The 27494-nt window shown below is 34.3% G+C and overlaps 1 protein-coding gene across 4 annotated transcripts in view; it reads left to right on the top strand.

The window, feature by feature from the left end:
• Positions 1-27494, top strand: part of USP15 (ubiquitin specific peptidase 15) — a 129439-nt gene that overhangs the window by 43210 nt on the left and 58735 nt on the right. For all 4 annotated transcript variants that reach the window (XR_001918065.1, XM_005680249.3, XM_005680250.3 and 1 more), the window contains exons 4-6: positions 8718-8844; positions 16386-16531; positions 21504-21565. Coding sequence is in view for 3 of the 4 variants with exons in the window: in XM_005680249.3 (XP_005680306.1) it covers positions 8718-8844; positions 16386-16531; positions 21504-21565 (335 nt within the window). In the remaining variant the exon portion in view is untranslated. The remainder of the gene's footprint in view (positions 1-8717; positions 8845-16385; positions 16532-21503; positions 21566-27494) is intronic.

Raw genomic sequence — 27494 nt, 5'->3', positions numbered from 1 at the left:
GCAAAATGGCTGTCTGGGGAGGCCTTACAGATAGCTGTGAAAAGAAGAGAAGCAAAAAGCGAAGGAGTAAAGGAAAGATACAAGCATCTGAATGCAGAGTTCCAAAGAATAGCAAGAAGAGATAAGAAAGCCTTCTTCAGCGATCAGTGCAAAGAAATAGAGGAAGACAACAGAATGGGAAAGACCAGAGATCTCTTCAAGAAAATCAGAGATACCAAGGGAACATTTCATGCAAAGATGGGCTCAACAAAAGACAGAAATGGTATGGACCTAACAGAAGCAGAAGATATTAAGAAGAGGTGGCAAGAATACACAGAAGAACTATACAAAAAAGATCTTCACAACCCAGACATTCATGATGGTGTGATCACTAATCTAGAGCCAGACATCGTGGAATGTCAAGTCAAGTGGGCCTTAGAAAGCATCACTATCAACAAAGTTAATGGAGGTGATGGCATTCCAGTGGAGCTATTTCAAATCCTGGAAGATGATGCTGTGAAAGTGCTGCATTCAGTATGCCAGCAAATTTGGAAAACTCAGCAGTGGCCACAAGACTGGAAAAGGTCAGTTTTCATTCCAATCCCAAAGAGAGGCAATGCCAAAGAATGCTCAAACTACTGCACAATTGCACTCCTCTCACATGCTAGTAAAGTACTGCTCAAAATTCTCCAAGCCAGGCTTTAGCAATACATGAACCGTGAACTTCCAGATGTTCAAGCTGGTTTTAGAAAAGGCAGAGGAACCAGATATCAAATTGCCAACATCCGCTGGATCATCGAAAAAGCAAGAGAGTTCCAGAAAAACATCTATTTCTGCTTTGTTGACTATGCCAAAGCCTTTGACTGTGTGGATCACAATAAACTGTGGACAATTCTGAGAGAGATGGGAATACCAGACCACCTGACCTGCCTCTTGAGAAATCTGTATGCAGGTCAGGAAGCAACAGTTAGAACTGGACATGGACCAACAGACTGGTTCCAAATAGGAAAAGGAGTACGTCAAGGCTGTATATTGTCACCCTGCTTCTTTAACTTATATGCAGAGTATATCATGAGAAATGCTGGACTGGAAGAAACACAAGCTGGAATCAAGATTGCCAGGAGAAATATCACCTCAGATATGCAGATGACACCACTCTTATGGCAGAAAGTGAAGAGGAGCTGAAAAGCCTCTTGATGAAAGTGAAAAAGAGGAGAGTGAAAAAGTTGGCTTAAAGCTCAACATTCAGAAAACGAAGATCATGGCATCCAGTCCCATCACTTCATGGGAAATAGATGGGGAAACAGTGGAAACAGTGTCACACTTTATTTTTGGGGGCTCCCAAATCACTGCAGATGGTGACTGCAGCCATGAAATTAAAAGACGCTTCCTCCTTGGAAGGAAAGTTATGACCAAGACCTAGATAGCATATTGAAAAGCAGAGACTAATTGCTGACTAAGGTCCGTCTAGTCCAGGCTATGGTTTTTCCAGTAGTCATGTATGCATGTGAGAGTTGGACTGTGAAGAAGGCTGAGCACTGAAGAATTGATGCTTTTGAACTGTGGTGTTGGAGAAGACTCTTGAGAGTCCCTTGGACTGCAAGGAGATCCAACCAGTCCATTCTGAAGGAGATCAGCCCTGGGATTTCTTTGGAAGGACTGATGCTGAAGCTGAAACTCCAGTACTTTGGCTACATCATGCAAAGAGTTGACTCATTGGAAAAGACTGTGATGCTGGGAGGGATTGGGGGCAGGAGGAGAGGGGACGACCGAGGATGAGATGGCTGGATGGCATCAGTGACTCGATGGACGTGAATCTGAGTGAACTCCAGGAGTTGGTGATGGACAGGGAGGCCTGGCGTGGTACGATTCATGCGGTCGCAAAGAGTCGGACTTGACTGAGCAACTGAACTGAACTGAAGACTTCTAGAGGATCTTAAAAGTTTTCATCGTAAGAAAAGAAACGTAGTTATGTAAGGTGATGAATGTTAACTAGACTTAAAGACTTATCTAGACTAAAGGCCCTTTAAAGAATTTCAGGGTGTACTTTGCACTTCCTTCAATATATGGCTTTTAGGACTATAGGGCTTCTAAGAAGCTTCAGGGTGATGTCCCTGAACCTCGATAAAAACCCAGAGTAGAAAGGGCTTACCTAGAGAACGTTTGTGGTTGTGACTTTTGCCTCCTGGGTGAAACTCCAGTGAAATCCAGTGAAGATCCACAGTGTTTTCAAGAACCACTGCCATTTTGGACTGCAGAGACAGCATAAAATTTTAGAAACCTTTGACCTCCCAGACTTATAGAAGCAGGAATCAGACTAAGAATTTACTCAACTGCAAACGTGTGCTTACTTTCATGAAAGAAGATGACTCTGAAAACAGAACCAGGTGTTACGAAGAGTCATTTTTTTCAGGTCAAGGCAAAAGTGAGCCCTAATCAAGGAACTTTCAGTGTTTGCTCAGGTGGATTTCAGAATTTCTGTAGACTAATAACTCCTTTGTACCTCTTCATTTCCCCACTTTAACAGAAATACCTGTCTGAGATTATCTTCTGCCCTCCCCACCATTTTATTTTGGTTGTAAGTGGGGCAGTAAGTTTATCTTCTTGTTCACAGGCCCATAGATCCATAGACCCATGCTTGAGATGCTTAAGGAACTTATACTCAAGGATCTTCATCTGTACCTTCATCAGATATAGATGACAGCTGTCTGAACTTTGAGTTGATGCTATAATGGGATAAGACCAGTTGGGGGCTTTGCAGGGGTGGAGTGTTTTTGCATGTTGGTGACAGGGACAATAACTTTATTGGTACTAGAGGGTGTACTGTGGGAGATAGCCTTGAAGATTGCACCCAGGTTATTGCCACCTCTTGTTATTCATACTCTTATGTAATCTACATCATCCCAGAGTTGGTCTCTGTGACTAGTAAAATACAGCAACATTACATGTTGTCAAAATTAGTTTATAAAAGATATTGACACTTCTAACTTGGGAGTGTTCTCTTGCTCTCTCTTGGATCAGTCACTCTTGAATGAAGCCATATGTTATGCATTCAGCCTATGGAAAGACTTTCATGATGAGGAACTGAAGTCTCTGCCAACAGCTGCAAAGGAACAGAGGCCAGCCAATAACACATGAATAAGCTCGAAAGTAGATATGAATGTGATTAACCACTGTGACCTAATTGATGTGCACTGCACTTAGTGCAGGATACAAATATTTTTTAACACGTGCTGGGCCATCAAGCAAATTCCAGTACTGTATGCTAGAAATTATTCAGTGTATTTTCTGTCTCTCAAGGAATTTACAAGTCAGTAACAAAAAGATAACTAGATGATCTCTCAGCTACCTAGAAATGAAACAATGTACTTCTAAGTAATTCTTAAGTCATAGAGGATTAACATGTAAAATTAGACATATTTTGAACTGACTGCTAACTATACAGCATAAAAGAATGACTAATGTCATCCTTTGAATGTAAATACTGCAAAAGAAGGAAGACTGTGTCTCAAGAAAAGAAGAAAAGGAAATTAAGACTAGTGAAGAACTAGTATGAAGTAGACATAAAACAGGAAAAAAAAATGCATGAAATGACCAAAGTTGACTCATTATAAAGAACATTGTAATTTGACTAGTAAAATAAAGATGAGTCCTGGGAAGACTCTGATCAAGAATAAAAGGAAAATAGGCACAAATCCTCTGTATTAGGAATGAAAAGAGGGATACCATAGTAGAGTCCAAAGACATTTGTAAAAGATTGATTTTGAACAATTTTATGTATTTTAAAATTTAGTTGAAATGGACAGATGTCTAGAAGAATGTCAGATGTCTAGAGAAGAATGCACTAGTGTTGAGTGAGAAATAGAAAATCTCAATTGCCATGTCTGAATAAAGAAGCTAAATTGTTAAATAAACATCGTTTCACAAAGAAGACTGTTAAATCCAGAAGACATCACCAGTGAATATTCTATGAATATTTAATAACACAGTATTAACAAGCCAGGCCAGAAATGGGCAAAAAAAGAGTTAAAAATGGCCAGGCTGCAGGAATAGAATGGATACACGTGTATGTCCACCTGAGTCCCTTCACTGTTCACCTGAAACTATCACAACATTGTTAATTAGCTTTACTCCAATACAAAATAAAAAGTTGAAAACTAAATAGCCAGGATGGATTTTTTTCAAACAGAATTTTTATTTTACTTTGAAAATCACTTATTATAATTTTAGTATTATCTGAATAAAGTAGAAAAACCATCTCAGTAGATGCAGAAAATGCATTTGATAAATCAATTTATGATTTTTTGTAAGCTAGAAATAAAAAGCTATTGCAGACAATACTTATTGGTAAAGTATTCAAAGCTGTCCCTCTCAGATCATGGACAAGAGAAGGATAACTATATTAGAGGTCTTAGCCAGTTGGTAATGTGAGGAAAAGAACTAAAAGAATAAGGATTGAAGACGAAGAAGTAAAATTGTAATGTTTTAGAAGACATAATTGTATATGTTGAAAATTCCAAAAGCTCTACCAAATAAGCCACTAAAATTAATAATTAAGTTTCACAAGGGGGATGGATATAAGGTGACTATATTAGTAGAAAAACCAAATATATATAATCAACAAAGTTGAATTTTAAAATAATGTTTCGATGAGATGGCTGGATGGCCTCACTGACTCGATGGACATGAGTTTGAGTGAACTCCGGGAGTTGGTGATGGACAAGGAGACCTGGCGTGCTGCAGTTCATGGGGTCGCAAAGAGTCGGACATGACTGAGCGACTGAACTGAACTGAAGAGATAAAAGTACTAAGAAATAAAACTTACAAAAACTGCTTTTCTACAATGAAAATTACCAAACACTACTAGCAAAATTGAAGAAGACCTAATGAGTTAATGGTCAAAGGGTCACGAAACTTACTCTGTAAAAGACAGTAAATCTTTTCAGGTTTATGGGCCAAAATGTTCACTTTGGCAACTACTCATCTCTGCTGTTTTGGGTGCAAAGACAGCCATTGGTGATAGGTAAACAAATGGGAATAACTGTGTTCCAGTAAAGTTATTTACAAAAAAAAAAAAAGTCAGTTTTAGCCTGTAGATCAGTCAGCCCACCCCTGGTCTGTTGTTGTTTAGTTGCTTTGTTGACTCTTTTGCAACCCCATAGACTGTAGCCCTCCAGTCTCCTCTTTGCATGGGATTTCCCAGAACAGAGTACTGGAGTGGGTTGCTATTTTCTTCTCCAGGGGATCTCCCCGACCCAAGGATTGAACCCTTGTCTCCCTCATTGGCAAATGAGTTCTTTACCACTGAGTCACCAGGGAAGCCCCACCTCTGATCTAGGTACTGGTTAATTAATGTCTGCTGCTGCTGCCTAGTCACTCAGTCATGTCCGACTGTTTGTGGCCTCATGGACTATAGCCCACCAGGCTCCTCTGTCCATGGGATTCTCTAGGCAAGAATACTGGAGTGGGTTGCCATTTCCTTCTCCAGGGGCTCTTCCTGACCCAGGGATCGAACCCAGGTCTCCCACATTGCAGGCAGATTCTTTGCCATCTGAGCCACCAACGTCATAAAAAGAGGGACAACTAGATATTATCTGCATCTTATTAGAATATAACTCACAATCTATGCGGTAGTCTTACTAAAAATTGCAAGAATAAGAAGATAGATGGTGAATTTTTTGGTTAAAAGACGCTTGAGACTTCTCAATTGCAGTGTATGGGCTTTATTTGGATTGATATTAAAAATCATTTTTATTTTAATTGGTTTTGATTTAATGGATATTTGATATTAAGGTATTCATTTTAATACTTTAGGTGTGATAGTATTGTTATGGTTATGTTTGTGTTCTTGTTTTTAAAGTATCCTGAAATGTTTGTACAGAATATTACAAGTAAGATTTGTGTTATACATTAACACCTGTGATTTCATATTTGTATTATACTTCTCTACTAGTCTGTCTGTCTTTTTACCACTAGGTGTTACCCTGATTTCAAGGGGTCTAATTCATTGTGTATTTCTAACACTGAGCCTAGGTACTTAGTAAATGCTGCTAAAATGAGTATAACTCCTCAAAAATAGTAAATGTGTCCATTAGGCCCAGTGTTATCAAATTGTTTTGAAGTAACAGATTTCTTTAGAGATTACTTACTCTTTCCAAGAGGGGAGAAGTAGGCACTTGAATTGAATTCTTTCATAAGCCACTGTAAAGAGTAGACTGCATTAGGTTTATCAGGTATATTTCATGACTTTAGTCATATTGCCCACTAGTATTCAAAGCAAAGTGAATGAATGGAAATTATGTTTATTTTAATTCAGCTTTAACTTGTATTTCCGTAACTAACTTAGTAAAGAAACTTGACCTTCATTGTGGCCATGAATTAATAGAATCCAAGCATAGATTTCATCTTGTGCTTGCTCCTTATCTATAATGTAGAGAAATATTATAATTCACCTAAGGAAAAAACACTTTAGCTATCATCTCTAATTCTGAAACATAACTGTTATTTCTGAAAATTCACCTTTCTGTCTTATTTCAAATGTATATTTTAACTAGATAAATGTAACTTTGTATCCTGTATTTTATAAGCCTGTTTCTTCCTGTTACAGTCTTAATAGCCATCATTTTAAAGATTATTTTCAGCACAAACATTTTTAAATAAGATAGGATACTTTATATACACAAATATAAAGGAGTTACTAAATGAACAAATAATGTACATATTATGACACTAATATATAAATATGCTAATTATTTTTCTCTGATGCAGTGCTGTTGTATTCAGTCTTTAATCATTCATGTAGTATGATTCTTTCAAATAAAAATTGTTGGAGGACAAATTCATATCTTGCTTAAAAAAACTGCTTTTTAATACACTACTTTTGGAAACAGTAAAATATCTTCTAAGTACAGTAATAGTATTCTGAGTAGTGCTAATTAGCACTGTAAGATGTTGGAGAAGAGAAAAAAATGAAAAAATTCTGAAGCCTAATAAAGAGTGGGTTTTGAAGTAATCTTAATTTTTAAAAAATTTTAGTTTATTGGAGTATAGTTGATTTACAGAGTTATATTAGTTTGGGGTATATAGCAATATGAGTCAGTTATATATGTGTATGTATTCATCCTTATTTAGATTCTTTTCTCATGTAGATTATCACAGAATATTGAGTAGAGTTTCCTGTGCTATACCATAGATCCTTGTTGGTTGTCTGTGTTATATATAGTAGTGAAATAGGGAATTAATGTTTATTTATTGTTGACAGTGAGCTTCTGACAGTTAGATCACCAGATTCTTTCTAGGAAAAGAAACTGCTTACTTAGAGAATACATATCTCAATGTAAATCATAATGGACGGTTTTCTCTTTTTTAAAAAAGTTTATGCTGTTTACTTATCCCATTACCTGCTCTACTGTTAGAATTTCCTTAGCCCCCCTCCACCCCCTGCATAAAATGAGGCCTGTGAGTACCTCAGTTTGGCAACCTACTGATGATTAGTAACTAACTTAATTTAGGATTCTTACTCGAATATTGAGTCCCGGAGCAGAAATTTCTGATTGTTAAGAATATTTGATTCCTAGCTTTATAGCTTCATTAATCTTATAAATGATGTAATATCCTTTGCTTCGTGCTTAACTTGAAATATGATATAAAACAAATATAATTAGTTCTGGTTTAGACAGTAATATGCTAGTTTATATAATGCATTCATTACAGAGCTGCACACTATTACTTTAGAAATGTAACAAGTATGATTAGGAGAATATATATGATAAAGTATCATAAAAATTAGCATTGAATTGGACATTTTAAATACCAGCAAACTACCTTTGAACTTTTTGAGCTGAAACAACTTCCCTGCAAGTGAAAGACAAATTTTGATTCCCTTACTGAATTGATGCTAATAAGCAAGTGGGTACAACAGTCATTTGGAGCCTCCCATTTGCCATATTTGTCTAATGTATCACGTATCAGGCTGATTACTATTTTCAGAAACAGTGTTCATGACTGAAATCCTACAGTTAACCTTTAGAAGATCAAAAGGAAATATACTTATTTTAAAAAGGTGACCCTAATATATACATTTTTTTCTCTTTCTGCTTTATTGCTTGCATGTTTAGCAGCTTTTTTTCCCCTTTCATTTGTTGCCTGGAACTACTCAGTGTGCATTTAAAGGTCAAACAAAGTCATCTTAGGATGGAAAACTAACATATCAATTACATGGCATAGCTGAATATTTTGGCAACAGTAATTTGGAGTTACCGTTTTAAAAGATTTATTTTAACATACAGAGTGTTATTATAGCTGTTGCTAGCTGAAATTATATAAAACTTAAAGTGGTTTTTAAAGGTTTTTTGCTTGAGATCAAGTGCTAAAAGATAAAGTATGTCTGTATCTTTAATCCGAACTGTATTTACACTTTGCATGCACTTTCTTATCATAAATACTAGGTGTATTCATTATTTATAGTATACCAAAGTATCTCCATAGAGTAGTAGAATGCCTTACTATACTGTCTGTTAATATTTGTGTCATGATTGTTCATATTCTGTTAAATATTAGTATTTCCAAAAATGTTCCTTTCTTTTTCAGCTATCCATTATCTTTTATATTGATGGGTTTTAATAGTTATGGTTTTTTCACTGGAGATCTGCTTTTTCTAAAGTCTTTTTAGAGATATGTTATTCACAACAGTAAGATATATCAAGCTATAGCTGACACTAGTTTGTTTTGTTTTCTAGGTGGTTGAACAGGGTATGTTTGTAAAGCACTGCAAAGTAGAAGTATATCTCACAGAATTGAAGCTCTGTGAAAATGGAAACATGAACAATGTTGTAACACGGAGATTTAGCAAAGCTGACACAATAGGTAATGCAAGGTCCTGTTTCTTTGTTAAACCATTGCTATTCAAAATTTATTTAAAATTCTATTCATTCTATGCTACTAAGATAAAAACCATTTTAATGGTTTATCCTTAGATATTACAGATTTCCAAGCTTGATACAATATGTCATAGCTTAAAGTTGAACTGTTTATCCTTTCTAGATGTACTTTACATTATTAGATGAGTTTAATATTTGTGCCATTTTACTTTTTAAAAAATAATTTTTATTTAGCTTTTGAAAATATATGTCATGTTTGTAACATGAATTATAAATTAATGTAGAACTTTAAATACTTGCTTAGGTAAAACTTTTTCAGGTAACATAATTATTAATAATAATAATTTCCCCTTCTTAGCATGAAAAATGACTAGTTTAATTTGTTTTTCTCTCATTCTTGGGAGTCCAAATACAATTAAATAGCTAGTAAGGCAGTGGGCTTATCATTATTATGACTCACTGATTTTTTTTTATATAACGGGTAGGTTACAGAATTATAGTATCAAATATGTGTGCCTAACTCTGTCTATATATTTATATATCTACATATGTTTATATATCTACCGTCTGAGCCACCAAGAAAGCCCATATATTTACCTATCTACACAAATAGATGTATGTTAAAATATATGTAAATTTTTAAAATTCTGCTTAAAAGCTACACTTTAATTTTAAATCAAGGATGTATTGAATAAACAAAACAAAGCTCATAGATTCAAAGAACAGATTGGCTGCCAGATGAGTGGGGCTTGGGGATTGGGTGAAGGAAATTAAGAGGTATAAACTTCTGGTTATAAAATAAATCATGAGGATTTCATGTACAGCATGTGACTGTAATCAATAATATTATATTGCAAATTTGAAAGTTGCTAAAAAGTAAATTTTAAAAGTTCTCATCACAAGGGGAAAAATTTTTTTAACTTTGTATGCTGGTTGATAGATCACCAGTTGATAAATTATTGATGATCATTTAATGATGTATATAAATTTTAAACCATTATGTCACACACCTAATACTAATATAATACTGCGTGCCAATTATACTTCAATTTTAAAAAGGAATAAATTGAATAAAATGCTTTGTAAATACATGGTTATGTATTTACTAACAATTGGAGTACTTTTTGATGACACAACTGAAAATAAAAATTACAAATAGTAATTATTTTCAAATAAAGTTCTTAGAAAAGAAAATTATTGGTAATAACATTGATCTTGTTGTAAAATGTAAATGGTCACTGAAGAAGGGCATATAACACTTAGTGTAGAATTCAGCAAGAAAGCGAGATTATAACTTTCCTTATTGAAGTCAGTCATTAGATACACTTTATTTTGAAGAAAATATTTCTGAATTTCATAAGTACATTTGACTTTCACCACTTAGCCATTTCACTGCAAGAAAATACTTTTAACCCATAATTTTCATGAAGTAGTACCATTCTTCGGTGCCTAATGCTTGGTTAATCCTAATGTTCCTGCCGTATATTAATGTATGAATTTTTTATTCTCCCTGTCTTTATTTAGCTAAAACATTTATAAGTTGAGATGCAATTTCAATAAACTCATACAGTCATCTTTCTGAAAGAATGCTTAAAATGTTAGAAACTCCATATAAATGTCTTTTTTATTACATTATAACGGATAAAGTACTTAACTTTTGCACTTCTCAGGTTTTGGAACATATTCAGGAAAGTAAAACATTTCTACATCCTGAAAACTGAAAGTTTTAAATATAATTTATGAATTACATCAATCATGATATCAAAATGTACACACTAAGAATCTGTATCCAACAAAGATTATCTATTAAAATTAATTCAGAGACTTAATTTCTGAAATTTACAGACACTTAGAATATAAATAACCTTTTAAATGTTTGAGGTAAATAATGTTTTCTAGTTATTTTAAAGTTTCTTTTGTTTTTCTTTTATTTTCTTTGTTCCTTACCTCATTTCTGTAGGAAAATTACATGTAAACTATATGAGGCAATAAAAACCTTATTTTAGAACATCAATTTACTGAAAAAATGTTTTAAAACTCATTATATGAAGATCTAGGTTTTAATTTCTGAACTCGAAACAAGTATTTCAGAGTCTTTACATTAGGTACTAGGTAAGGCACCCCACTCCAGTATTCTTGCCTGGAGAATCCTATGGACAGAGAAACCTGGCGGGCTACAGTCCATGGGCTCATGAGAGTCAGGCCCAACTTAGCAACTAAACCACCACCACCACCACCAAGAATTATCAAGGAGATAATTTGTAAAGAATCTCTGCTTCAAAAAGTTTATGATTTTATAGATTTTAATTTGCATAGTTTAAATTTACTAATACTTTAAAATGCTACATATTTTGGGTATATGCCTTAAAATTGTATATGAGTAGATTTTTTATATAGCTGACACTTCTTACTGATTGGAATGATTTTTTAAACTATGTTATCTGTACTTTTGTGGTCATTAAACATTGGGGGATAAAGAGAATGGAAGATATCAGAATACAAAATATCTACATATATGTGTAAACTGGGTCACAGTTCCTTACCATAGGTCCTAGTTTTAAAAATTTGAAAATCTGTATTAGAATGTGTTTGCTTTCTAAGCGATAAGTTTTGCAAAAATTAAAATTAATTAAGTGAGGAATTTTAGAAGCTTCATGGTGTTATAATTATCATAGTAGTTAGCAATTACTGAGTACTTCCTATGTTTTAAAAGGCACTTGATAGGAAATTTCTTATTTAAACCTCAACATTATTGTACCCTCATCTTAAAGGTGATGACACCTAGGCTTAGAAAGATTAGGTAATCTATGAAGATTCACCCTGGTACCAGGTGATAGAGCCAGTATTTTGACTCCTTAACTAGACCTTTTATATCAGAGTCTCACCGCTTAATTTTCTGCTTTACACAATCTGTACAAGTGTTAATTGGATTGATTTTGTTTTTCTAGAGCAAATGAGTTTTGAAACAATAAAGAATTTGATAAGAAAGGAAATATGAGATGTATATTTTTTCCCCTGAATGTTGTTTTCTCAATCTGTCTAAGAAGATCGGAATAGCTATGCGTATAAAATGCAATATCAGCTCAGTTCAGTCACTTAGTTGTGTGTGACTCTTTCCAACCCCATGGACTGCAGCATGGCAGGCTTCCCTGTCCATCACCAACTCCCAAAGGTTGCTCAAACTCATGGCCATTGAGTCAGTGATGCCATCCAACCATCTCATCCTCTGTTGTCCCCTTCTCCTGCCTCGTTTTTCCCAGGGTCTTTCCCAGTGAGTCAGTTCTTCACATCAGGTGGTCAAAGTACTGGAGTTTCAACTTCAGCATCAGTCCTTCCAATGACTATTCAGGACTGATTTCCTTTAGAATTGACTACAGTATACAAATTATACAAACAGAATTAAAAAATATAAGCACTTGTTTTTGGTTTTTACCAGATTAATAAAATGTTCCATTTTCAGCTAAAATGCCTGCATTGATTTATAATAAAAATTATGACAGCCATAGGTAGGATCTAAATAATTTATCATATTCAGGACCAAAATACTCTGCCTTTTAATATTTTTCTCCCTAAATTGATATATTTAGATATTAAAGATGTTTCAGTAAGAAAGATAAAATATGTTGTTTTTTATTCTCAATACCACTGAAAAATAATTTTATTATAAAATTTGAAAAGTGATTTGTTTTAAATTTTATTAATAGAACTGCTTAACTTATTTAAAAAAGAAATGTTTGTCACAGTAATTTTATTTATGTTTTCTGTGTTAATACTTTTTTATCCTTTTATCCTTTTCGTTAACTGCCTAATATTGTCAGATTAATATATATAGAAATATGCACATCTTCTCAATACCTTGACATTCTCATTCTGGTGATCTTGATCTGCACTCAGACTTAATCACCAGTTCCCATAAATACATCCTAGGCTGACATTATCTACAACTGCACTTGCCATATATCATTTTAAGCAAACTGCTTTCTGACTGCCATTTCTTCTGCTCCTATTCTCTCTCAAACTCACTAGATCAGTCCTATATCACTCACTTGATTCTACTTCTGTCACAGTCTCTAATTATTTCTACATGAATAAATCCAGTGGTTGAAGTCTTCATTGTCTTAGTTCAGTTCAGTTGCTCAGTCATGTCTGACTCTTTGTGACCCGATGGACTGCAGCACACCAGGCTTCCCTGTCCATCACCAGCTCCCAGAGCTTACTCAAACTCATGTCCATCGAGTTGGTGATGCCATTCAGTTCTCTCATCCTCTGTCATCCCTTCTCCTACCACCTTCAGTCTTTCCCAGCATCAGGGTGTTTTCCAATGAGTCAGTTCTTCGCATCAGGTGGCCAAAGTGCTGGAGTTTCAGCTTCAGCATCAGTCCTTCCAATGAATATTCAGGACTGATTTCCTTTAGAATGGACTGGTTGGATCTCCTTGCAGTCCAAGGGACTCTGAGGAGTCTTCTCCAACACCACAGTCCAAAAGCATCAATACTTCAGTGCTCAGCTCTCTTTATAGTCCAACTCTCACATCCATACATGACTACTGGAAAACCATAGCCTTGAATAGACGGACCTTTGTTAGCAAAGTAATGTCTCTGCTTTTTAGTACGCTGTCTAAGTTGGTTATAACTTTTCTTCCAAGGAACAAGCATCTTTTGATTTCATGGCTGCAGTCACCATCTACAGTGATTTTGGAGCCCAAGAAAATAAAGTCTCTCACTGTTTCCACTGTTACCCCATCTATTTGCCATGAAGTGATGGGACCAGATGCCATGATCTTAGTTTTCTGAATGTTGAGTTTTAAGCCAGCTTTTTCACTCTCCTCTTTCACTCTCATCAAGAGGCTCTTATTCTTCACTTTCTGCCATAAGGATGGCATCATCTGCATATCTGAGGTTATTGATATTTCTCCCAGCAATCTTGATTCCAGCTTGTGCTTCATCCAGTCCAGCATTTTGCATGATGTACTCTGCATATGTTAGCATGCCAGCAAAAATTCCATCTAGAAATATTTTCTCTTCACATTGCTCCAGCACACAAGTTCTCACTGGCTGCAACTTCTCAAAGTCATTTGTAAGATGCTCTTCATATTTCTGACCTCAAAACATCAGTGTGATATGCTTAGTCCTTGGATCTCCTTTCTTTTCCTTAATGTTTTTCCCTGGCTTTTAATCCTTTCTATATATTGATTTCTTATATCTCCTACCCAAATTCTCCCTTAATTCCAGTTTCAGCCATTCCATATCTTCATCTGTGTCTGATGAAAATCTAAGGATAACATGTCTGAAACTAAGCTCTTCCTCCTCCCCCTAAAACGTACTACTATGTTATCTTTCCCTGTCTGAGTAATCATCACTTGCACTCTTCTGACTGCTTAAGCTAAAACCCTTGGGATCATTCTGATTCCCTTGCATTTCTCACCTGCATAATCTGGCAACATAACTTCTAAGCATTCCTTAGAATCTGTTCTCAGTCTGACAGCTTAATGTTGCTTCCACTGTTAATCACCGTGGCTGGATTTCTGTAGTACCTAGACTCCCATCCTTGACATTCTTTAGTTTGTTCTTTACTAGCAGCAAAAGTGAGCATTTAAAATGTCAGTTGGATCATGCCAATTCCCTACTCACAACCCGTCAGTGACTTCTCTTCTTAATCAGATAAAGTAGAATGCTTTCATAACTACCTAAATTCTGTGTGATCCTACAATTAGTACCTTGATGGTCTTATTTTCATCTTGGTCATTCCACTTCAGGCTTCCCTAGTAGTTCAGTGGTAAAGAATCTGCCTACCAATGCAGGAGATCTGTGTTCGATCCCTGGGCGGGGAAGATTCCCTGGAGAAGTGACAGTCCACTCCAGTATTCTTTCCTGGGAAATCCCATAGACAGTGGACCCTGGTGGGCTACAGTCCATGGAGTCACGAAGAGTCAGACACAACTTAGCAACTGTAACAACAAAATTCCACTTCAGCTACATTGGTGCACCTTGGTGTTCTAAAACATGCCAAATACATCCCCATCTCAGGGCCTTTGCATTACCCTTCTCAAAATCAAAGGGGACATTTCCGTATTACTTGTATATATTATGCATATAAATATGTATGTATTAATAGGAAAAATGCCTAGAAGAAAAAATATCAAAATGGTAACAGTGATTATCTCTAGGTGGACGTTTTATTTGTATTTTATGTATTTTTGCAATGAGCAAGATTTATTTCTTCAATCAGGAAACAAGTATTCATTTTTATAGAAAGATTAAAATGACCTCCCTTCCTTGACTTCTTCCTGTAGCCTCCTTCCTAGGTAATTTTCTGTTTTTTGTACTGCATACATCGGTGTATCCACTTTGGAAGTTCATCATTATATACTGATGATTTGTGCATTTTTCTATATACATTTACACTTCAGTTAAAAAATCAGTGCTGCCATAATACAAAGCAGTATTAACAGTATACTTATAGTTATGTAATATAATTTTTTAAATCTTCTGGCTAGTTTGCTTTAAGTTTTGAAGTAGACTTTAATGTTTACTATGTAACTAATGCCTTAATTAAACTGTCTTTCACTGTAAGACTGTTAAAGAGCATTAGAAGCTAAGTAGAAGATAAACAGTGCTATTGAACTAAGTTTGATTATGTAGGATAGGTGTGGGTTTTATTTTTTACGAGAACATGTATTGTTAGACTTAGTATTTTACAAATAATGTTTTGTCCAAAATCAAGTATTCTAAAAGAGGTATTTTATATTTCTTCATATGTTATAAAATATTTTAAGTGTAATTTTCTTGAATCTAAGTTAGGTGAGTTATTGACAATGTTTAAAAATGCTTTAAAAATTCATCTAAATATGGTACCGAAACTTAATAACTCTCAAACATGTAGATACTCCTATATCTTACTTTACAGCAGATAAACTGTTCTGGGTTTTTAAAAAAGACTTCTCCCACTCAGGTAATTGGTTTAGAAATAAGGGAGACACCTGGTTTTTCCTTCGAATCAAAAGATTTTTGACCAACCTCTCTTCAAAGATGGCACTTTTTTGTGTGTCTCCATATTCTATTTAATTTCAGTTAGCTATTTAAACTAAATTATATTCAGCTTAATATAAATTATTCTTAAATTGGTTTTGTTGTAACAAAATTTCATCCTGTGGCATCTCTGAATCATACTTTAATTTCTAACACCAACACATCTTCAGAAAATACATTAATTTTATAATGTGTAAAAAGTTAAAAGTGCACCCTGTATAATGTAAACTATATTTTAGTATTACGTTATTGAACTCTTACCTTTGAGATATTAATTTCCCCAAGTAATTATCTGTCAGTTACAATTATCATTTTACTCCTAAAAAGTATACCCAGTCTCAAAAACTTGATTGTTTTATATATTTCCTACGTATTTGTTTATCTTCTCATTATTATCAGTATTTTAAATTTAGGATTTTTAATGCTAGTGAGCACTTATCTCTGTGTGTACATTATTAAATATTTATTACATTTACATATCTTTCCTCCTTATATCTAGATACAATTGAAAAGGAAATAAGAAAAATCTTCAATATTCCAGATGAAAAGGAGACCAGATTGTGGAACAAATACATGAGTAATACATTTGAACCACTGAATAAACCAGACAGCACCATTCAGGATGCTGGTTTATACCAAGGACAGGTATTGTTTAGCAATACTGTTTATTTTAAGCATACTATACATGAAGCTTTGACACTCATAAACGTTATGGCTATCCTGACACTCTACAGTGGGTTCCACTATCTCTGATTTCCTCCCTGCTGGTCACTAATTATACACTAATTATAACTTCTTTTCTCCTTGAGCTTGAGAATAACCTACTTTTTAAAAATATATTATTTTCCACTGATAAATAACTAACATAATAAGGGATCAACATACTTTTTGAAAAGGATCAAGTAATAAATATTTTTGTTTCAGCAGTCTGTATGATCTCTGTCATGACCACAATTTTGCCATTCTAGAGCAAGAAAGTAATGGTAAACAATATGTAGAAAATGGATATGGCTATGTTCCAACAAACTTTATTTTCAAAAGCAGTCAGTGAGCTAAGTGAATTGTAGTTTGCCAATACCTGTTAGAAGCGGTCAACCCCCAGTTTGGTCTTTCTTTATGACATAATACAAATAAATGAAAGACTTACTTTATGATGTAATCCAAACAAATAATGTGTTGAGAAGTGAAGATTTCTAGACACAATCAGCAAGTCTTACTGATTCTTCCTTCCAACTCTCTCTTTAATTAATCTCTATTCCATTTCCAGCCCTTGTCTTTAAGTAATGTTTTAACAAATCCCTCTGCTTCCAGTCTTTTCATGTCCATTCTCAACCTTGCATATTTCTGCCAGAATACCCTTTCTAAAATGTAAGCCTATTATTTCCTTTCCGCTAATCTTCCCTGGCTCCTTAACAATTGTAAAATAAAGTCCCAGCACTTTAACATAGATGCAAGTCATGGTTTATCCTTTTACCTTATTCTTCCAGCATCTTTTGATTAATCTTGCCTTTTGATTTGCATTCCGAACAAAACCTAACTGAACTACTTACAGTCTTTAAGCCTATTATGGTGTTCCATTCTCTTGTTCTTTGATATATGTTATTTCATCTGCCCATTGTACCCTTCTCCCCAATTCCTGTATTCATCCAAAATAAAATTCTTTTTAAACATCCAAATATTGAAATGAAGCTTCCCATCCTATCATGTAATCTAACCAGATCAGATTATCCATTCTTCCAATTCCAATGTCAGATCATTTCTTCAGCCTTTCATGATCTGTTTATCTCAGTATCTAACTGAGGCATAAAATGTTTTCTTTTTACTTTGTAGAAAACATTTCTCCCTTGACTTCCATAATGATTTACATATATGTCTTGTATAATTCATTGTATACTTTGCTGTGCTTAGTTGATCAGTCATGTCTGACTATTTATGACCCCATGGACTGTAGCCTGCCAGGCTCCTCTGTCCATGGGGATTCTCCAGGCAAGAGTCCTGGAGTGGGTTGCCATTCCCTCCTCCAGGGGATCTTCTCAACCCAGAGACCGAACCCAGGTTTCTCGCATTGCAGGCGGATTCTTTTATTGTCTGAGCCACCAGGGAGGCTTGTATCATTCACTGTATACTTGAGTTATTTATATATTAATCTCCCTGGCTAAACTATGAAGTCCTTGTTTTGGTTGGATTTTGTGTCCTAAATAGGACCTAAATTTTAATACCTAACACAGAGCCTGCTGCTCCAATATATGGAAGTTTTTGCTTTGTTCTGTGTTAATTTAAAATTGATATTGATATGTGATGGAAATTGTTCCTACTATAATCAAATATTGTCCTGAGCTATAAAACAGTGATTTTCACACTTATTTTAGCCACTATATTCTTAAGTAAAATCTTACAAAATCTAATATGTATTCCAATTAAAAGGAGTTATCCGGTTGAAGCTGATTGAGACATTTAGAACTACTGGCTACTCGACACTCCCTTCCTTATCCATCCAATTCCTCTTTCTCTCTTCAGTAGAAAGAGGTTACCATCCATCAGGCCATGTGGTTGCTCCAGGGAATACAGTTTAAATATGTAGGATTATTTCTTAAATATTTTCAGTAATTGAGTCTGTGTAATGGCTATAATTCTCCTTGTCATGTATATTAGACTGAGGCTTAGAGAATTGAAGTAATTTGATATTCTTGATAGGAATGCATCTATCAGAATGAAGATGACAATTATTTTAATAAGACTAAATATCTTATTAAACATTCTTATAGAATATCTTTAGAGACATTTGATCTTTTGAAATAGAAATGGTTCAGAGAAAATGCATGAAATTGTCTAGACTTTTGTACCAGTTATTTTCTGAATGATGATGAATGAACTGAACACTATCTTAGACTTAAAAGAATTTTTTTTCTTACTGAAATAGAAAGTATCCTCATTAGAAAATGAAACAAAGATACATTATTGAAGAGTTTGCCTCTTAGAATAGATGATCTTCACCTCTCTTTCTTGTATGTGTATGTTCAATTTAATTAAATCTTAAAATCTTTTTAAAATATTTTTATTTTGAGTTAAGGTTTTAACCATGAACGATGAAAATTTTATTCAGAAAACGATACATTTGAGTAAGGAAATGAGTTTTAGCATTTCTGATGGCATTCAACATTAATTGTAAAGACAAAAGGAATTTAAAATACAAATACTGCTTGGGATTAAAGGTTACAGTTAAACTTTAAATATTTTTTTGATTCTTCAGCTTTAGGATCTTCATTTAAAAAACAAACTGTAAGCAAAGATATTAAATATATACCTTTGACATTTTCTATAGCTAAACTCTTCCTTTATAGCTGATTTAAGTGCTGCTAGAGACAAAGTTTATGTGTACATGTTTTTTAATAGAGTATAATTTTTACTTAGATGTCTATACAGTTATAAGTTGTAGCACAGGAAATCCTTCCTTCAGAAGTTAAAAATTACTCAGTAAACTCAATTTTATAAACATGTAAAACTATGTAAATATATGACTGTATCATCTTAAACCAGAAGTTGAGCATAATGGTTAATTGCCTGTGGTAGGGAGAGGAGTATGATCAGGGAGGTGTCAGGATGGCAGATATACAGTGCACTATTCTTAATATATTACCTATACTTCATGTGTGTTTTGGGAGTTTGTTTTTTGTTTTCTGGTCAAGCTGTATTGCTTGCAGGATCTTAGTTCCCCACCCAGGGATCAAACATGTGCTCCCTGCACCAAGGGCTTGGAGTCTTAACCACTGGACCATCAGGGAAGTTCCTCACATGTGCTTTTTGTTTGTAGGAAATAATTAAGTTTTTTACAGATAACTTTTTTAAAGGTAACTTTGGCTTCCCCAATAGCTCAGTGGGTAAAGAATCTGCTTGCAGTGCAGGAGACATAGGAGATGCGAGTTCGATTTCTGGGTTGGGAAGATTCCCTGGAGGAGGAAATGGCAACCCACTCCAGTATTCTTGCCTGGAAAATCCCATGGACAGAGGAGCCTTGTGGGCTACATACAGTCCATTGGTCGCAAAGGGTCAGACACGACTGAGCAACTAACACACTGCACACAAAGATAACATTAGTGTTTTAATTAGCATATTTTATCAACAACATGGTTCCATGAATTTTTTAAATCAACATTTCATTTGTATATGTGTTCTGAATCAGGCTTACATTTTTACATGGTTAATCTCCAAATGCCAACTTATAAATTGCCTGAAACATATAGTCCACAAAAGTATATTACTAAGTATATTACATACGTCCCCTTATGACTGATTCACATTGTTATACTGCAGAAACCAGCACAACATTGTAAAGCAGTTATCCTCCAAATAAAATTTGTTTTTAAATTATTTTATCAATAAAGAAGTATATTACTAAGAATATATAGAACAGGTAACAAAATTGCAACTTTAAAAGAGTCAATAAAAATGTAGTATAGAATATATGCAAATTTTTAATGCCTTGAATTTGCTTCCAGGCATGTTTTCTATATCATAGTTTTCCTGTGGAAATTTAGATACTAACTTGTAGAGATCACTTATTTCTTTTGTTTATTATTTTGGTTTTTCTTCTTTGCACAGACTCACCCCTACTAAAAACTAAAAGAGAGTCTTCTTTTTTAGATTGGAAGATAATGAAAAAAGATTCTGGGGTTTTATTTTAAAATATAGTTCACCTCAGCCTGTACCTTTCATTTGTTAGAGGTGATTTGTGTCTACCCTAACTATGCCACAATAGAGAACTGCAGTCTGATTCTCATACATGGTTGTATCATTTATATCTTAAAAGATTTTCTAATTTATACAGCAATAATGTAAATAAGGACAAATTTCTTTTTTTATTTTAAATTTATTTATTTTAATTGGAGGCTAATTACTTTACAGTATTGTAGTGGTTTTTGCCATACATTGACATGAACCAGCCATGGGTTTACATGTGTTCCCCATCCTGAACCCCCCTCACTCCTCCCTCCCCCCTCCCCATCCCATCCCTCAGGGTCATTCCAGTGCACCAGCCCTGAGCACCCTGTCTCATGCATCGAGCCTGGACTGGTGATCTGTTTCAAATATGATAATGTACATGTTTCAATGTTATTCTCTCAGATCAAAGCCCCAGACAAATCATATATAATCTGTAATTTGGAACTGTCTTTGTCTCTGTTCCTCAGTATTTGCATAACAATAGTTAACTGAGATCATACAAAAGTATGTTTAAGAACAACTGTAACCATTTATTGAGCATCTGTTTTTTTGCACAGTACTTGTACAAGCAACAAATGGAAAACATACTCCCCAAATTCAGAGAACTTCTATCAACTTAGTTTAAACTTTTTTAATGCTTTAAGTCATAAAACCAATGATTTTTCTTGTAGTCTGTTACCTTCTTTCTTTCTGTCATTGCCGACATCTTATTTTCAAGGTCTCTTTATCTCCGTTGACCCACTTTGAAATCAAAGTGCAAATACCTCGTCACCTTGTCTACTGTGTCCTATAAGTCACTGCAGAGTTACTTTAGTTATTTAGCATATACAGCTAATCTTCTTAAGCTATTTTAACTTCAGCGTTAAGGAAAAACACTCTATTATCATCTTGTTTGCAGGTGTTAGTGATAGAACAGAAAAATGAAGATGGAACATGGCCAAGGGGTCCGTCTACTCCTAAGTAAGTGCTCTCACCTTTTATGGCTTAATACGTGATTTTGAAGCTTTGATTTCAGATAATACAGAATGATAGAACGTAATTATATATTGCAAATATATTTAACTTTTTAATACTTTAGTGTTTTATTCTCAGTATAGGAGTTGTCTAAATTTGCGCTTAAATTAATATGCTGTAATTTAAAAGCTTTCCAATACTAATTTCTTTTAAAATAATGTATAAATGTTACAAATGTAATGGTACACTAATACAATCAAATCACCAAACATTTTGTTTAATATTTTTCAAGCTTTTTGTGATTTTTCTAAAGTGTCTGTTAAAAGAATATTCTTTATCAAAATGAATCTGATGTGAAAGTAATACTTTTTATTTATTTAAATAAATAGAGTATAAAAGCACAAGTAGAAATAGAGTTTTATTTTGATTGTAAATGAGCAATGAAAAAATTAGAAATCTTCTGTTAAAATTTTTTAAATTATGGTAAAAAAACATAACTTAATATCTGTCTGCCCACTTAACAGAGATTTAAGTTAGTATACTTGCAGTATTGTTAACTGTAGGTACATTGTTCTACAGAAGATCTCTAGAATTTATTCATCGTGTAGCAATCTTTATTCCTGTTGAACAGTAATTCCTCATTTTTCCTTTCTTCAGCCCCTGGGAATCTCCATTCTACTCTTGGTTCTATGAGTTTGACTAGTTTGCATAGCCTCGTATAAGTGAAATCACACAGTACTGTCTTTCTGTGAATTGTCTTACTTTACCAAACATATTATCCACAGTCATATGGGCTTATCGCTTCTTGAAAAAAATCTAGTCTTTGATAACTTTCATGAAGTGAAATATAGTTATCTCTGTATTGCATAGCCTGCTTATACAATTATATTATATTATCCTTTGCCAAATTTCAATTCTTCTGATTTTTGCATTTAAATACAGTCCATGCTATTAACAAAGCCATTGGGCTGGATGTCTATAGGAACAAGACCATTTTTTGCAGGGCTATTGGGCTTCCCTGGTGGCCCATTGGTAAAGAATCTGCCTGCCAGTGCAGGACACATGGGTTTGATTCCTGGGTTGCGAAGATCCCCTAGAGAAGAAAATGGCAACCCAGTCTAATATTCTTGCCTGGATAATCCCATGGACAGAGAAGGCCTGGTGAGGCTACAGACCATGGGACCACAAAGAATCAGACACAACATAGGAACTAACCCACCACCAAGCATACTGTCCCTTAGGTTCATCCATGTTAGCAAATATGGCATGATTTCATTCCTTTTTCAAGGCTGGATAAAAGTCCATTGTATATTTTCTTTATCTGTTTATCCATCAACAAACATTCAGGTTGTTTCCATCATCTGGGCTATTTTAAATTATACTACAATGAACTTGGGAGTGCAGATGCCTCTTCAAGATACTGATTTCATTTCCTTTGTATGTATACCCAAAAGTGAGATTTCTGGATCATGTGATAGTTCTAGTTCTAATTTTTTGAGGAACCTGCTTACTGTTTTTGTAGTGCCTATACCATTTTACACTGTAGCAGTTCACAAGGGTTCCAATTTCCCCACATCCTTGCTGGCTCTTGTTTCCTTTTGTTCTTTTGGTAATAAACATCCTAAGAGGTGTGAGGTGGTATCTCATTGTGCTATGATTTGCGTTTCCCAGTGATTTCTGATATTGAGCATCTTTTTAACATACTTATTACCTGTTTGTGTGCCTTCTTTGCAGAAGTGTCTGTTCAAACAAGCCCTAGACCTGTTTGTTAATCTGGTTATTTGAGGGTTTTGCAGTTAAATTGTAATGAGTTTCTTATATATTGATATTTTGAATATTAACCTCTTATCAGATATGTTGTTTAAAGATTTTAAAAACAAGACCTGAATCTATAAAGCATGACATTGGTCTTGGCAGCGATATATTGAATATGACAGCAAAAGCACTAGCAACAAAAGCAATAATAGACAGAAGGGACTACATCAAACTAAAAAGTTTCCACACAGTAACAGAAACAATCAACAGAGTGAAAAGGTAACATGCTGCATGGCAGGAAGTATTTTTACTGGTTTTAGGATTTTCAGATCCATATTTCATTATCAAAAACACTTAAGGCTAGTTGTATTTCAATATTTCGACTTTGTAGACATTTGAGAAGTAATGTGTCATATGTGCCACTTACTATTTTACTATTCCTGTAACGTCCAGAGAGACTCTCTTCATTAAGTATTCACACTGAGTAGTATAAATAAGGAGTATAAATAGCTCATATCATTTCAGGTTAGATTGCCCTTAAGGGAATCATGGAGAATTTTTTAAATTTTCAAAGCTTTTGGAATTTCAGATTTTCTGATGAAAGATTGTGAATTTGTGTTTTGAAATCCTTAAAATAAAGGTTCTTAAATTTATGATAATTTAGTCATTGTTAACCAACCTAGCTAATGAAAGAGAACAGCCTACCACTTAATTTCCTTCAGAACTAAAACATACCTTTAGTAAGTTATTCTCTGTCCTTTTTATCTTCTGTGAAATTTATTTAAATTTTTTGTGGGAATATGCCCAAGTATATTAATTACATTTTACTTTTACTCCACTTAGTTGGATGTAATACAAGAGTAAAAATTATTTTAGGGAGATACTAAAAAACACATGGTAGAATCATGTAGATTTCTTGATGCATTTAGTTTTTAGAAGTTAGAAATATTTTCTTTGTGAATATTCACATTTAATGTTTAGATCAGAGCTACTATTTTTTTTTCTAGCTTATCTTTAGATAGTTGTATACTTGTTACAACTTTAAATAACTTTTGAGGCTACAGAATTACTTATGGGTTAATATAAAAGCCCCGTGAATTTCAAAGACTGAGAGACCTTTTCAACTTAAAATTACTGGTACTCACCTAAGAGATAAAACTACATATTAATATTTTCTTTTATTATCTTCGTTCCTAGCTGCTAGCGCAGTACCAGTTTTATTTAAACAGCTATAGTTACTTGGTTTTGTAAGAGAAAACATTATTATATAATACTTTACACACTATACACATGTAGTAGATATTGATAAGTGAAGGTACTATACCAGAGATACACACAGAAGTACAATTGAGTCCCATTCTTCACTGAATCACCCAGTTTTATAGGAAACCCAAATATTAAAACATGAAAAGTTTTATTCATTCGCTGTAAAATGTGAGAAATACAATATAGCAGTATGTCATAAATTGCCAAATGATAGTTTATTACTTAATATTATTGTATTAAAAATACAAAAACATTTTTAATTAGCATCTAGTATGTGAAAAGACTCAAAAAACTAAGAATAAAAGGGAATTGTCCTAACTTGATAAAGCCTATAAGTCTAAAATCTGTAGCAAACATGTAATTGAAAAATTTTGAACCCAAACTAAATAAGATTAGAAATTTTAAAAAGAAATAAAATACACTATTTGCACATAATAATACTGTCTTCACACAGATGTGTATAACGGACTTTTGGACTCAGAGGGAGAGGGAGAGGGTGGGATGATTTGGGAGGATGGCATTCTAACATGTATACTATCATGTAAGAATTGAATCGCCAGTGTATGTCTGACGCAGGATACAGCATGCTTGGGGCTGGTGCATGGGGATGACCCACAGAGATGTTATGGGGAGGGAGGTGGGAGGGGGGTTCATGTTTGGGAACGCATGTAAGAATTAAAGATTTTAAAATTAAAAAAATAAAAAAAAATAATAATAATACTGTCTTCATAAAATCCAAAGACAGAAGACTAGAACTAAGAGAATTCAGCAATACTATATAATATAAAATTAATTTATAAAAATTAACATGTGTTTTCCATACCCATAGTTCAGTACTGTTTAGCTTAGCTGGTAAAGAATCCACCTGCAATGCACTAGACCCCAGTTCAATTCCTGGGTAGGAAAGTTCCCCTGGAGAAGGCATAGGCTGCCCACTCCAGCTTTCTTGGGCTTCTGTGGTGGCTCCAATGGTAAAGAATCCACCCGTAATGCAGGGGACCTGGGTGCAATCCATGGGTTGAGAAGATCCCCTGGAGGAGGGCATGGCAGCCCACTCGAGTGTTCTTGCCTGCCTTGATGAAGCCCCATAGGCAGAAAAGCCTGGCAGGCTACAGTCCATGGGGTCGTAAAGACTCAAGACATGACTGAGCAACTATCACAACACAACATATAAGTATTTTTTTCTTTATAGGCCATAGGGTCTCTGACTCAACTATAACTGCTGATATAGCTTGAAAGTAGCAGTAAACATCGTGTAAACATGTGGATGTGGTGTGTTGCAATAAAACTTTGTTCAAAAAAAATGTGGATTTGGCTTGTGTACCATAGATTCCTGACTATGATATATAACATTAGTAACCCACTTTAATAAGATAATTTGGATAGTATCTGTGACTGAGGGATCACAGAACATAGTGTGAAAATTAATGTGTTTGATTACATTAAGTATTTCTGTTAAAGGAACTGTATACAAAGTTAAAAGTCAAATGTTGGTTTTAGAAAATCTAAAACCTACAAGGGAATAATACTACACTGTGCAAAGAACTGCTGTGAATTAACGGAAACAAAGCAAATAACCTTTTATAAAAATAAAAGTTTAAAAAATTTAAAGAAGGGGATGCCCAAGCGCTGACAGGTAGTGAGGTGGTATACAAACTCTCTTGTAAAATTAAAGCATGAGATATAACCTAATAGCCATCAGAATGACAAAAACCTAAAAGGGTGCTAGTAAGAAGTGTTTGTAGAGTTGTAGGAGATAACTTAGGTACTGATGGTAGAAGTACAAACTAGTACCATTCTAGAAATCAGTCAGTGTTTAATTAAATTAGGAATGCTTAATGCCTCTGACCCAGCACTCAGTGGAATTTTTTACACAGGTCCCTGAATATATTATGCAGTCTTTGTAGCTGCATTGTTTGTGATAGTGGGGATTTGAAGGCAGCCTCACTAAATATCTTTGTCGGGTAGAATGAATAAGAAAAATGATGGTGATGTACTGTGGAAAACCAGTGCAGTAGGTAGAAGTAACAGTGATAAGATCTTTAAAACTGAATAAACTTTAAAACATACAGTTGAGAGAAAAAAATAAAAACAAAATTAAATTTAACTTAGTATCATTTAAGTAAACTTGGAACAGAACATACTATATAAAATTATAATATTCAAGAACATTGAGAAGGCACCTGAAGTGGAGGAAAATCGTACAGATTATGGGGAAAAAAAAGTTTGAGGAATTATCATTTACAATTGAAGTAAAGATGCAAATTCCTTTTTTTCTGGATAAATGTCAGCTTTTTTTAAAAAAAGTGAAATTCTGTGTATTCATTGAAGTTATTACATTATAACCACATGTGACTTAGACAAATTCTACTGTAGCAGAAGGCATGTAATTTTAAGGTCCTCAAAAAAGAAACTTCAAGATATTAAAATACAGAACAGCTGTAACACTTAGAATTGTCATCATATCTGTCAGGAGACAACCATTGGTCCTCCACGTGGTATGAAGATGCTAGTTCTAATAGCCACCAGTAATCTGGGGTCTGTCCAGTGCTCATACTGCTTAGCACATAAATATTTCCTACTTAAGAGTCTCAAAAGCCAAGGAAAAAAATCATTAAAAGCTGCAATGTGATGAAAGGAAGAGACACCTGCTGAGTTTGTTAAAACCTAAGCCCCATCATTAGAGTTTCTGATTCAGTAGATCTGGGTCGGGCTCGTGAATTTGCATTTCTCATAATAAGCTCATAGCTGATTCTAATGCTGTTGATCTGTCACACTTTGAGAAATTCTGTAGATAATGTTTCTTAGTATGTATTGTGTGAACCACTATAGACAGAAGTTTCCACAGTCCTCCCCACCAGACCAGCGAGTGTAAATCTTTATGAGGGGACTCAGGAATCTGAATTTTAGGTGC

This window comes from Capra hircus, chromosome 5, assembly GCF_001704415.2.
Source record: "Capra hircus breed San Clemente chromosome 5, ASM170441v1, whole genome shotgun sequence".
Classification (NCBI taxonomy): domain Eukaryota; kingdom Metazoa; phylum Chordata; class Mammalia; order Artiodactyla; family Bovidae; genus Capra; species Capra hircus.
Note: the sequence above shows the minus strand (reverse complement) of the source record. Positions and strands in the feature narration are given on the sequence as shown.